Source organism: Nymphaea colorata, chromosome 11, assembly GCF_008831285.2.
Source record: "Nymphaea colorata isolate Beijing-Zhang1983 chromosome 11, ASM883128v2, whole genome shotgun sequence".
Lineage (NCBI taxonomy): Eukaryota > Viridiplantae > Streptophyta > Magnoliopsida > Nymphaeales > Nymphaeaceae > Nymphaea > Nymphaea colorata.
The window spans coordinates 13275197-13289039 of record NC_045148.1 but is presented as its reverse complement, the minus strand read 5'-3'; the positions used below and the strand labels follow the sequence as shown (position 1 = coordinate 13289039).

The 13843-nt window shown below is 43.0% G+C and overlaps 1 protein-coding gene across 1 annotated transcript; it reads left to right on the top strand.

Moving 5' to 3' along the window:
* Positions 1–6612: 6612 nt before the first annotated feature.
* On the top strand, positions 6613–7873 carry LOC116263561 (UPF0481 protein At3g47200-like). The gene is made up of 3 exons (XM_031643298.1): positions 6613–7336; positions 7459–7585; positions 7639–7873. The coding sequence occupies exons 1-3, from the start codon at positions 6613–6615 to the stop codon at positions 7871–7873; spliced, it is 1086 nt and encodes a 361-aa protein (XP_031499158.1).
* Positions 7874–13843: the final 5970 nt, after the last annotated feature.

Below are 13843 nucleotides of genomic sequence, written 5' to 3'. Positions count from 1 at the left end.
TGGTGCACCTATGTGAGCACATTAGCATGGTCACGGTGGACGGACAACAACAAGTTGCATTTTGTGAAAGAGCTCCAACGCCTCAAATTATGGTAATCGAGCTCCACGAAAGCAAAATTCTGGGCATCTTGCAGGCTAGAGAGGTGGCTGATGTTCCCTTAACATTGTTGTATGTAACATCCGTCTGTGAATACAGAAATACAAGCCCATTAAGTTTTGAAATACAGCAGAAAGAAACACATATAGCTTTCTATAAGCATTATCTTTGATTTTTCCGTCAAAATTGTATTTCCAGAATATATTAGCAGGTTGATGATGCAGCATCTAATTCAAATACTACGAAAAGGTCCTACTGCACCAACGCTACTAAATGATTCCTGAGCCAAACATTCCACATCTCCACGGCGGTGGTGTATAATATCATGTCCAACTAAATGATAGCGGTTAAGTCCGTGTAGCTATGACTTCGAAAGGTGTAACACCCTGGCTGATGAGATATCTATAAAGGCCCACATAAACAATATTGGGCATCAAAAGCACACTGCAGGAAATTCACATAGCATGGCAATTTGTTGTATGAACTCGCTTGCTAGTTGCTATTGCCCCTTAGACAAATGATTCATTATATAAATCAGTCCACAGGAATCATTATCATTGATAAGGAATAATAGACTTCATATCTACAACGGTAAAATCAAATACCAATCAGAAATTGGCGACACAAACTGCCCGTGCTCAAAACATGGAAACACACCAGGACGTAAACAAGATGATCAAAATATTATTATCTCATCCTAGTGTTGAAAAGCTAATTATTAATAAACTCTCCAGTTCCCAAGGAAGAACCCAAAAAACCTAAAAGAAGATCAAGACAGTACCTCACCGAACAAGAGGATAGTAATTTGCACGAGGTTCAGAAAACTAATCTGTCACACCTAACTAAATAAAACTTAAGGACATTAACTTCAAATATATTTTACAAATGAGTGCACTCTTGCTTCCCATTTCTTCAATGATATCGAAATTAACACAAAAGGAAAACCAGGACCATTACATTGTCAAAAGAGACCCAAGAAACCACTATGATCTTTACAATGTCGAAATTGATAAAATAAGAATCCTTCAAGATTGCACTTTGTGACCGACAAAAACTTACAATGATGAGAAAAGAAGTTTCTATTTACAATTTTTGTTCAAATGACGTTTACAATGTCGAAATTGATAAAATAATAAACTCTCAAGATCGCACTTTGTGAATGAGAGAAGAAGTTTCTATTTACAGTTTTTGTTCGACTCTAAAAGAAATTCCATCCACCTAGATTATCAAGTCAGCAACAGATAGAAAGGAAGGGCAGAATAGACGGATTCGAAAAACCTTCAAATGAAAATAAGCTGAGTAGGGCATTAAACGCCAAAAGTAAAATACCTTTCTCAGTGCAGTAGCGAGCTCGCCTCGGGTGAAATTTGCGGCTGCTGCAGTAGTTAGAGGGATCCCGTTGCGGAATTGGTAGAGATGGACGTTCTTCTGGATGTATTCCGTAAATTGAACCCTAAAATTGATACCCACGTTCAATGAACAAACAGAAGTAAGTCCACAAACTAGCACCAGATTTACCCTTTCTCAAGAACGAAGAGTTAAAATGAACTCATAATCAGTAACCCAAAAACCTAAAATCCAAAAATAACCTCAATAAGCAAGAATGCCCAAATACATGAAAATGCATACAACTCACCCAACTTTGTGCATGATCACCCGAAGAAATCCCTCAAACCTAAAAGGCCAAGAAACATAAGCAACACACACATATATAAAGGGACCTGTCGCCGCTTTTGCCACTGGCCCCCATGAGTTTGTGGGAATCAAGAATCATGATCTTGTCCTCGTTTGACTTGTGTACTAGTATGTTGTTCACTGCCGAAGTGTGGGCGGCAATCACTGCGAACCCATCGCCCACCAGCCCAAACACACACTCCATTTTCCCCTTCCCTTAATTTCTCTCTCGCTCTCTGTCCCTCTCTCTCTGCGCAGAGTCTTGGTGATACGACCCTACCTTGTGTTGGGCCAAGTGCCGGCATACAAAGGACCAGCGGCGGCCCAAGCCGCACCCCAGCTGGGCAGAGATGACTTCAGCCCAAGCGGTATTAGGCTGTGGACCGCGGACCGACGGGACCGGCCAAGACGGAAAGGCCGAGTCTGGATCAAGGACGACACTGCCGCCCACATGCCCGGAGAAGCTAGGGAGGTTGACGGCCAACCCGCCCAAGAAGAAGAACCACCGGCTGAAGCAGACATCACGTTGCAAGTAGCCGAGCACAAAAGGTCTGGACCAAGCTCAAGCCCCGACAAAGACGGCGATAGGCCGATCAAAGTGAGGCTAACGACAAACTAGACCCGACATGCCTCAGCCAGGCCCTGGCCGGCATCGAGCTGCAAGCCGCGCTTGTCGAGCCGTACCGATACATTGCAGGCCAATAAGGGCTGCCCGAGGAGCTTTTGGGGCCTCCCAACTCGCCTGCAGTCTGTCCGAACCTCTAGAAGGTTCGGCTAAGTGGGCCGGTCTGAACCCAGACCACCGACCCACTACCGCGTGGTGCTAGCCCCGGAGAAAACGCAACCCCACACGCTCGCGACATCAGACCGCGCGCATTTCTGAGGCCGATCGCACCAGATCCACACGTAAGCGTTGACGTACACGCCAATGGCCGACCAAGATCCGCACGAGGTCCCGCGTGCGCCTTCCCGAGGAGGTTCAGTCGAAAGTTCCCACATGCAAAGGCATCGCGCGGCCGCCGAGGAGGTCTGGTCGGAAGCTCCCACACGCAAAGGCATCGCACGCCCACCGAGGAGAGACATCCCGCCTGGGATCTCGCACTCAAGTGCGCGAGATCCCAAGGTATCTTGTCCAAAGCTGCACGCCAAGGAGGAGATCCCACACGCCACCGCCCCGCCCGACCATTCACAGCCCGCACCACTCGCCTTAGCCACTCACGTCGTTCAGGTCGAGTCTGACGCTCTTTTGCTCCGGCACCATGCCACGAACAAACAGAAGTAAGTCCACAAACCAGCACCAGATTTACCCTTTCTCAAGAACGAAGAGTTAAAATGAACTCAAAATCAATAACCCAAAAACCTAAAATCCCAAAATATCCTCAATAAGTAAGTATGCCCAAATACATGAAAATGCATACAACTCACCCAACTTTGTGCATGATCACCCGAAGAAATCCCTCAAACCTAAAAGGCGAAGAAACATAAGCAACACACTCACACAACACACACACAGATATAAAGAGACCTGTCGCAGCTTTCGCCGCTAGGGCCCATGAGTTTGTATGAATCAAGAATCATGATCTTGTCCTCGTTTGACTTGTGTACCAGTATGTTGTTCACTGCCAAAGTGTCGGCGGCAATCACTGCGAACCCATCGCCCACCAACCCAAACACACACCCCATTTTTCCCTTCCCTTCTTTTCTCTCTCGCTCTCTGCCCCTCTCTCTCCACGCAGAGTCTTGGTGTTACGACCCTACCTTGTGCCGAGCCAAGTGCCGGCATACGAAGGACCAGCGGCGGCCCAAGCTAAACCCCTGTTGGGCAGAGATGACATCAGCCCAGGCGGTATTAGGATGTGGACCACGGACCGACGGGACCATCCAAGACGGAAGGTACGAGCCCAGAACAAGGACGGTACAGCCGCCCACCTGCCCGGACAAGCTAGGGAGGTTGACAGCCAACCCGCCCAAGAAGAAGAACCACTGGCTGAAGCAGACATCACGTTGCAAGCAGCCGAGCACAGAAAGGTCCGGGCCAAGCTCAAGCCTCGACGACCCAGACGACGAGAGGCCGATCAAAGTGAGGCTAATGACAAACTAGACCCGAAATGCCTCAACCAGGCCCTAGCCGGCATCGAGCTGCAAGTCGCGCCTGCCGAGCCGTACCGATACATTGCTATCCAATACGGGCCCCCTGAGGAGCTTCTGGGGCCGCCCAACTCGCCTGCAGTCTGTCCAAACCTCTAGTAGGTTCGGCTAACTGGGCCGGTCCGAACCCAAACCACCAACCCACTACCGCCTGGTGCTAGCCCCAGAGAAAACGCAACCTCGCACGCTCGCGACATCAGACCGCGCGCATTTTCGAGGCTGATCACAACAGATCCACACGTAATCGTTGACGTACATGCCAACGCCCGACCAAGATCCGCATGAGGTCCCGCGCGCACCTTCCTGAGGAGATTCCTTCGAGAGCCGCACGCAAGGACCCGCGCCCACCGAGGAGGTCCGGTTGGAAGCTCCCACATGCAAAGGCATCGGACGCCTGCCGACGAGGTCCGGTCGGAAGCTCCCACATGCAAAGGCATCGCCTACCCGCCGAGGAGAGACATCCAGCCCGGAATCTCCCACTCAAGTGCGCGAGATCCCAAGGGATCTTGTCCGAAGCCACACGCCAAGGAGGAGATCCCACGTGCCACCGCCCCGCCCGGCCATTCACCGCCTGCGCCGCCCGCCTCAGCCACTCACCTCGTTCGGGTCGGGTCCGACGCTCTTTTGCCCCGGCTCCATGCTTGCAAGCCTTGGAAGAAGAAAGAATAGTTAATTAGTAGTTAGTTGTAGTTGTAGAGCTGACCCCGGCTTCGGCCATTTTGTCAAGGGATCGATGATATGAAATCATTTTGTCATTGACGTGGTTCTTCGGTGTCAAGGTACTTTCCTATCCTCCTAGCTTCGTCGTGATTCTTCGTTGCTAGCCATAGCTTCCTTGGTCCCTTGTGGGAGTTGGGCGTGGTTCTCTCTCCCCCCACAAACACGAACAAGCCACCGTGCCGTGGTTCTACACGGTGAAGGAGTAACGTCGGTGCCAGACTTGTCCGGGTGAAGGCTTTACTCGGTTACTCTACTCTTTTTGGTCTCTTGTTCTCGGCGAAAGGACCCTCACCGGTCACCTTTCCGACAGTTCAAGCCGCGGCCAGCGCAGGCCTCCCTAAGAGAAACGCGCCCCCTCCCAATGGGTGCCTTGTCCTTGGCAGGCCAGCAGCGAGCCCCGCCTCCGTCGTCGCCGACGTAGGTATTCCGTTAGCCTCCCCAGTATTTTGAAGGGCCTCGGGCGACCGCAAGGAGTCCCAAGCACTCAGAAGGTTGTCTCCCAGCCAAGGGAGGTTAACCCCGCTCTCCGCCAGCGCTCATCCTCGCATAACCTCACATCGCTTCTCGACGACAATGGCAGAGCACAGGGAGCACGAGCGCTCCCAGACCCCCGTTCAGCGCTAAGGGAGGTTATTCTCCTCTAGTCCAGGAATCCCGGTGCCCGAAGCGGTTGGCGACATCCAACGACCCAATGATGATAAAAACTGATTTTAATTCAGTTTTTTTTCTTGAATCAGTATGGAATGACCAAAAAAGGGAAGAGGCTGAATTGGTTGTTCTCTCTCTCTCTCTCTCTCTCTCTCTCTATATATATATATATATATATATATATATATATATATATATATATATATATATAATGGAGGGTGGACTATTTATTGGGGGTTTTTTGCCTTTTCCGCAACTTTCAAGTCCAAAACCCCAAACCAGTCTCATCTTTTATCATTTTCTCTATTTTTTTTTCATGTTGTGAAGGTGGGCGGTCGAGCTATCGGTGACCTCACAACACTGGAAAGAACATACTTTTTTTTTTTTTACATACTTTTCTGGGTCAGCCTCGAGCAAGGACAAGATAAGTTGATTTGGAGTGATGATCCGTTCATGGTATAAACTACTAGCAGGGCAAGTGGCTTGGGGGGCTTTTTCTGGCATTTATAAAAAGTCGGCATTCATCAACACCTTTACCTCCCCTCCGACTGTAGAAGTACCAACACACGTATCCCGGATGCATTGTGTCCAGTATGTAAACAAAAATGATGTCTTCTTTTGTGTATCAAAAGAAGGCATCGGCAAGAACACAAGAGTTTTGAGTATATAAACAAGCACATGTAAACAAGTAGAGAACGATTTTTCATGTTTCACCAAGTTTCTAAAAGTAGTTAATTAAATCGTTTGGTAAAAAATAGAAATAAAGAGAGAGCAAGAGGATAGTGACCCGGTTGCATGTCGATAATCCAATTCTTAAAGTGACAGAAATACATCTATCATTTGAATAATCTAGTTTAGATACATTTCTAAAAATCTCTTTACATCTCTCTCTCCTCTTTTTTATCTCTTTTTAAAACACATGATAAAACATATGAAAAAAAACATGAATTAAAAAAATATTTTTCCCTTTATAAAAAATTCACATATAATGAAGAAAATATTTCTCAAAACATATTGAAAATATAAACAAATAAAAATATTCACTCTTTCTCTCTCTCTCTCTACTTTGCGAGACTTAAAATCAACATATAAACAAACAAAAATAGATTAGATATTTCTCTCGATGGAAAGGGGAATGAACATAGAAGTGACCTGAATTTTCAAATAGCTTATATATTCACATACTGTTCAGACACAACAATTCAAATACAAGAAGATGATACAGCAGCCACCAGCCGCTGGGTAGCTGACATCACGCATGAATACACCGAATACGTTTCTTTAGGATCTAGAGGTGGTAGGCAGTCGATCAATTGCATCTTCGAATGGCCGCACGATCTTGTGCAACTTATGGCGGCCGCTGGGTAGCTGACATCATGCATGAATACAACGAATACGTTTCTTTAGGATCTAGAGGTGGTGGGCAGTCGATCAAATGCATCTTCAAATGGCCGGACGATCTTGTGCAACTTCTGGGGAAAGGCATCCATCATGAGCCACAGATGGTAGCCATTGGGCCTTACCACCACGGCCGAAAGCACCTGCAGCCCATGGAGGATCACAAGAAGAAAGCACTCTTCAGGTTGCTCAGCTTGAGCCACGGACTTGAAGTATCTAACTTCGTGAGAGCCCTGAAACAACGGGAGCTCCTGCTCCGCGATCACTATGACATGCTGAACACAACAAACTGGCCATCAGTTTCTTTCATAAAGGTGATGCTTCTCGATGGCTGCTTCCTTCTTGACATCCTTTACGAATTAGACACATTGGTGGAACCGCCATTGGATCAGTCCATCCGCAAGCAGCTCCTTAACACTTATGGCCACGCTGTGCTCATTCGGGACATATTATATTTGCTGGAGAACCAAATTTCTGGCCTCGACTTGGATGTGTTGATTGATGTAGGACTCCGCAAATGTTTCCCAGACCCATCCGAGAGGCCGATGTTTTCTGAGGCTTTACATCTTCTAGAACTTGGGAGAAGGTTTTTGCTTGGTCCTAAGGCGTTTACTGACAGCAAGCCCTGCGATAGCCCCTCAAATGTTCCAGGTAAATAAACCTTGATCTACACTTCACCAGCTCCTATTAAATCTGTGTAACACTCTCGAGCGTTATCCTTGTTTTAGTCAGTTTGAGATTGAGATTGACTTTTCGGGTCTTATCTCGCACAGAACCAGTTTCCCGACGCTGTTGGCCAGAGAAGCAGGCTTCTGGCCAACAGGTTGATCGTCCGAGGACAGGCATCATGGATTTAGCAATTGCGATTCTACCCAAGAAAGAAAAGTTTGTTCAGCAGGAGTAATCTTCAAGAAGATGGAGGATAGCACTGACCTGTTCGACCTGAGCTTTAGTTGGGGAATTCTCACCCTCCCTGAGCTACTGGACGAGACATCGGAAGGAATGTTCACGAACATGGTGGCCTTTGAGCGCATGTACCCATGTGCAGGCACTGGCGTCACGTCCTTCCTGTCCTTCATGGACGCTCTCATAGACACCGCTGAGGACGTGAGCTTCCTAGGCAATGAAGGGATCTTGAAGAACAACCTCAACAGCGACGAGGCGGCGGCCAAGATACGCATCCTCTAATCTGAACGAGTGGTTGGCGCACTTCAGGCAGACCTACTTTACCAGCTTGTGGACCATTCTGTCTCTTATTGGCGCCCTGCTCCTCATATTTCTCACCATCCTCCAGACGGCATACACTGTCGTCCCCTACGACCGGCAAAATGGCGCCTGAACTGGCGGAGTATAAGTAACTTGCAGATCAGGTTGCCCGACAGAAGGCAACTGTGAACACAAGTTTTTGTTGGAGCCATTTGTCAGAACCCAGCGGGAGAGATGACATCAAGTATTGCTTTTGTGGGTGCTGTGTGTTGTATGGGGCAAATTATAAAGAGTGAAATCAGCAGAACAATGTACTCAGCAAGTCATGTTCATATCTAGGGGGTTTCAAGTTTTTATCTTGTATTGATTTGATGCAACCAAAAATAAATAAACAAAGCATGAGCGTTTCAAGTTTTTAGTTGCAGTCTTTGATAGATTTACATTTGTCTTGGATAACTCTTTGCACACATTCGTCGGGCTCGGAGTTTTTCCTTTGGCCGCACGAAAATGCTATAGGATTTTTTCATTGATGCCGACATGCCGGCATGAAATTCTCAAGGATTGAGCACTAAAAAAAAAAGGCTTTCTGCGGCTGCATTCCAGTAAAGAAGGTAATGATTCATATATTAAACAAAAAAAGGCTTTCTTGTGCAACCATTACATCAATTAATGAGCATATGACTAAAAATATGTATAAATGAAACGTCAAGTAAAGGAAGAACACCTAAAGAAGATTCACTCTTGAAGAAGAAAGAACCACATCCATTATATTGTCAAACATAGTAATAGACAGTGTGTGCATGACACGTGTCTTTTGGGGATGAGTCAAGAAAACACATATTATGCACCTGAGGCTGTGCATAAACAAAATTATTCAATTACAACCCCTAAAACTCGTTACCATTTTGTTCAATGCATCCACAAGAAAAAGTCATGTTAATTTCCATGTCAACTTCTCATATGTTTGAGATTTAAGATCATGGAACCGCCTTTGTTGTGGTATCAAATCCAATATCATCACGTAATTCATATGCATCGTTTGATTCTAATCAAGTACTCTGCCTTGACATGTCTTGAGAACATTGGATGTAAAATCCGCAGCTGCGCATGGATCACAGTCTTGCATTATTCATGCATGTTCACGATTCTGAGACTGTGCATAAACAAAATTATTCAATTTAACCAATTCTCTGAATGTTTTCACTGGCTGTTCCTATTCAAAACTAATGCGCATACACCCAGGGGTGGAGCCAGGATTTTTCGCAAGGATGGGCCAAATGGAAACTGGGTTTTGTGGGTTGGATTTGGGTACTGCCAAACTGAATTTATACTAAAAAAATACATTAAAACAATTTTTTTTTTCAATTTTTACATTAATTTTTTTAACATGACCAACACACTTTTTTTTTTTTGCTTTTTACGCATCACAAAAGTTCAAGTTGGCCGTAGCAATGGAAGTACAACTTGTCCAAAAATGAAAGTATGAATAACATTTGTAATGTTTCTCGAACAACTTCAGCACTTATTTTAACCATAATTTATTCTTTAGCTTGTAAATGGGGAAAGCAGTCTGCCCGAAAAGGTTCTAAAAACACATATTATTACTTTAGCTTGGAAGAAATGAAGATGGATTTTGAGATCAAACGTATGTCGGGGAAACTGATGCGAAGTTGAGAGGGAAAAGGAATGAAAATGGGGAAGGGAGTTAGAAAGGGTTTAAAACGTGGGTCTTCTTTAAGTGTTCTTCCTTTACTTGACGTTTCTTTTATAAATATTTTTAGTCGTATGCTCATTAATTGATGTAAGGTTGCACAAGAAAGCCTTTTTTTGTTTAATATATGAATCATTATCTTCTTTACTGGAAGGCAGCCGCAGAAAGCCTTTTTTTTTTTTTAAAGAAGTCATATTCTCGCCCTTTTTTTAAGGGTATTTTGAACTCTTCAAAATCAACATGACTTATATATTTAGAATTTAATCTCCTCCATTAGATCTCATTGAAACCAATATATATATATATATATATATATATATATATATATATATATATATATATTTGGTGTGTTATGGATCTGATGACTTACTTATGTGTCACTTGGTGGAAATATTTCTCCTATGTGTCACTTGCTTTTGGTTTAAAACTTTAAATGGTAAAAAGAAATCTAACACCCAGAAAGTAGAACTGGGGGCTCCGAATTTTTTTACGGAAATATTTTGTCTGCTGTGTTATTGAAAAAGTTTTGCTTGAGAAAAGCTTCGGGGGGCACGGAAGGTTGGTACGTTTGAACCAAGGCACCATATGCCTTCGAGTTGAAGTGTCTTAGTTTTACGAGGCGTTTGGCAAGCAACAAATATTCTAAGAATTCAATGTTTTCTTTTGGAAGAAACATTGTGTCACTATATCTAGCATTTATTTGTTGAATCTAAAAAACAACACATAAATGACATTATTTGTATAAAAAGTTTCTGTTCATCTTAAAATTCAATTCAAAATGTCATCTTAAGGATTTTTAGATGAGCAAGAGATGAACGGATTGCCTGGATGAGAGACTAATGTCTCCCCCTATTTTTCATACCCTTAGGGTTTAAGACTGCATCGGGACATGGGTGGCTTTATAATACACCCATCAATTGAAGTATCTTAATTGTCACAGTTTGCACTCCAAATGAGTAGTGTCCATAAAAATCAAATTGACACTAACGGTATGTTGTTTACATGACCACCTGCTACCAGCTGCCATCTTAAGGTTTTATATTGTTCTTGATTAGACACAATTTTTTAGTGCCCTTAAACTAGGAGGGAAATGACATGCTGAGTGTATCTTCAAGAAGCTAATTATAATCATTTTAGTTCATTAACTCAATCTTTGGGTTTAAGAAATCATGCAAGTTGAAAAAAGGTCAAGAATTCAAGACCCAGGTGGGTTTTTTGATGGGCATGATATGAGCTCGAGCTTCCCATCCCATCCACAGTTAATAGTTTGCCAATGAAAAAATACTTTTGGAATTTTTTTTTGGAAAAACTTGTATCATATTTGAATCTGATTCTTACTTTAACATCCAAAACTATATTATAGAGATTGAGTATAAAATATTTATTTAAAACTATATCTGACCCGAGTCTGATTTCGGGCAATATTTACTTAAATCTGAATCTAAATCGGAATGCAATCAGACATCATTTTTTACATCTAAATCCAATCCGAATTCTTAATGAAATATATATATTTTTATATCAATTTTTTAAATGTGGTTTCAGTTAGATATCAGATCTATATCGGACTTATTGACCTCCCTACCTACAACATAGTGAAGAAAACTTGTTGCTGAGATTGGACATGTATGGAAAATTTTGAATTAATATTTTGTTTCATTCAATCACCTTTTGCATATATGTTAGGTGGTCAAATGAAAGAAAAAGTAAACAAAGCCCGTTTTCTGGTAAATCTGACAAAGTTGAGCGTGCATCCTGTAAAGTTTTCATTTTTGAAATGTTGGTATAGTGATAGGAAAATCATGATCGTGCTAGGATTACCAAACTGTAATTAGCAGAATTTTTTCAGAAAAAATCTAAGATTGTTGGAAACACAAACTCAAGTCCACCAGCTAGGGTTACCTCTACAATTATCTACAATTTGCACCAATAAAAAGAAGAGAGAGCTTCGATAGAATTATATCCGGATCCGACTTTTAAGTTATATCCGAATACATCCAAATCCAATTTATGACTTTTAAGCCATATGTAAATCTGATTTATGTATGAAAAATATATACTTGAATGTGTCCCACAAGTTTGGGCAGATTTTATCAAACATAAGATTTTACAACCATGGATTTCAAATCATAAAGAAAAGTGAAGTCCATGGTTTTGACTCTTTTGAGACCAAACGGGGATGGGAGGGGTTCCGATCTATCACACAAATTTGTGATGAGAAATCCCCATAGAATGCAACAACAACTGGTAGAAACCAATCACTGCCTCCCATTCATAGAAAGAGAAGAGAGTCAACCAGCCAAATTCGTGCATGTGCTTGTGGATGTGCATTTGTACAAATAATCAAACGTGTTGTGAAGCCATTATTGGTGTTGTGAGAAGCTCAACGAGTGATTCAAGTTCTCCAATGCAATGAAGTAAAACTTGAAACTTATTGTAACTTAATTAACGTCTGTAAACATCGGTTTTTGAGGCTATCTAAGGATTTTTGGATATGACATTTCATTTTGATGATCAAGCTTTTGAAAAGGATAATCTTTTTGGTAAATTTAGACATGAAAAACTACTTAAGATTTGTATATTTCTGTTTAGAAGAATTGAACCGTTGATTGTATAAACAACTAGAAGAGCGACGGGAAGGGTGGGTGGCTTGGGGACTTTTTCCGGCATTTATAAAATGTCGGCATTCGTCATCACCTTTACCTCCCCTCCGGTTGTAGAAGTAGCAACACATGTATCGCAGATGCATTGTGTCCAGTATGTAAACAAAAATGACGTCTTCTTTTGTGTATCAAAAGAAGGCATAGACAAGAACACAACAGTTTTGAGTACATAAACAAGCAGTAGAGAACGGTTTTTCTTGTTTCACCAAGTTTTTAAAAGTAGTTAATTAGATCCTTTGGCAAAAAATAGAAATAAAGAGAGAGCAAGAGGATAGTAACCCGGTTGCATGTCGATAATCCAATTATTAATATTTGATTCAGTCGAATTACCCGGTCGAGTCACCGAGCCAACTTGCTAACTCGGTTGACTGCTGATCCAAGTCTGATTTCTGAGTTTGCCAACAATGTCCTTAGTACGTAGGATTGAAAAGACATTATTATACTCTGTTTCACAGTATAATGGATGTGGTTCTTTCTTCTTCAGAAGTGGGTCTTTTTTAGGTGTTCTTCCTTCACTTGATTTTCCTTACATTTTGCTTTTTTTTTTAATCATATGCTCGTTCATTGATGTGATAGTTGCACAAGGTTTGTTTTTTATTATTACATATCAAGGTTTGCTTAAATTTTTTATGACATTTACGTGGAGGGGAAGTTTCTCTGCACCGTTGAGTTGTTCTCTAACACTGTCTTTTGTGCACTTTTTATAAGTTTCTTACTTAACAACTTTTTATTTGTAAGTTCTCGTTGGTTCCTCTTTCGGTCCGAGCCCTTCGCTTCCCTCCTTCGTAACTTCAAATGCATGCACCCACAGTCCGGGATGGAAAGTCACGTCCGTCCTGTCCTTTGTGGACGCTCTTGTGGACACCGCTGATCTATGCATCCACTTCTCACCATAGGTGGTGGACGGACTTCAAGGATACCCATCATGGACCAAGCTCAAACTTGCTGGCGCCCTGTTCCCAAGGGCGGAGGAAGGGGGGCTGCCCGGGCCATGGCCGGGGTGAGCACGGAAAAAAAAATTATATTGAAAAAAATAAAAAAAATTTAGTTTGGTCCGACATGTCGCTCTTGGTTGCTCCTCTTGGCCCGACCTACAACTTTTCTTGGCTAGACCATAGAAAAAATCCTAGCCCGCCCCTGCCTGTTCCTCACTAGTATCCAAACAGTAAACACGGTCTGATGCTTTTACCAATCTAAGTAGAGGAGATGAAGTTCTTGGGGAGTCTTAGGTGCATAACATGTGTTTCCTGACCCATCCATCCCCAAGAGACACATGTCATAGTCTATGCATACAATGAGGTCAAATGCACCACCTCCTTTGCATGCAATAATGTGTACCCAAAACCTATACCACATGGATTTTGGAGCACTTTTTACCATGCATTTCTCAAAAAAAGATGAATATTTTGGGGAATTTACATTTTTGGCTTTTCATCTTTTGCCCATATTAAACAATGGCTTTGGCTTTAGCTTTGGCAGGCTAAGGAATTTTGGTCAGCTTTGTAGAGTTGTACTCCTGTGAACTTTAGCTACCATTTGGTTGCCGAAACAATGGTTCCTAAGACACTTGTCTCTAGA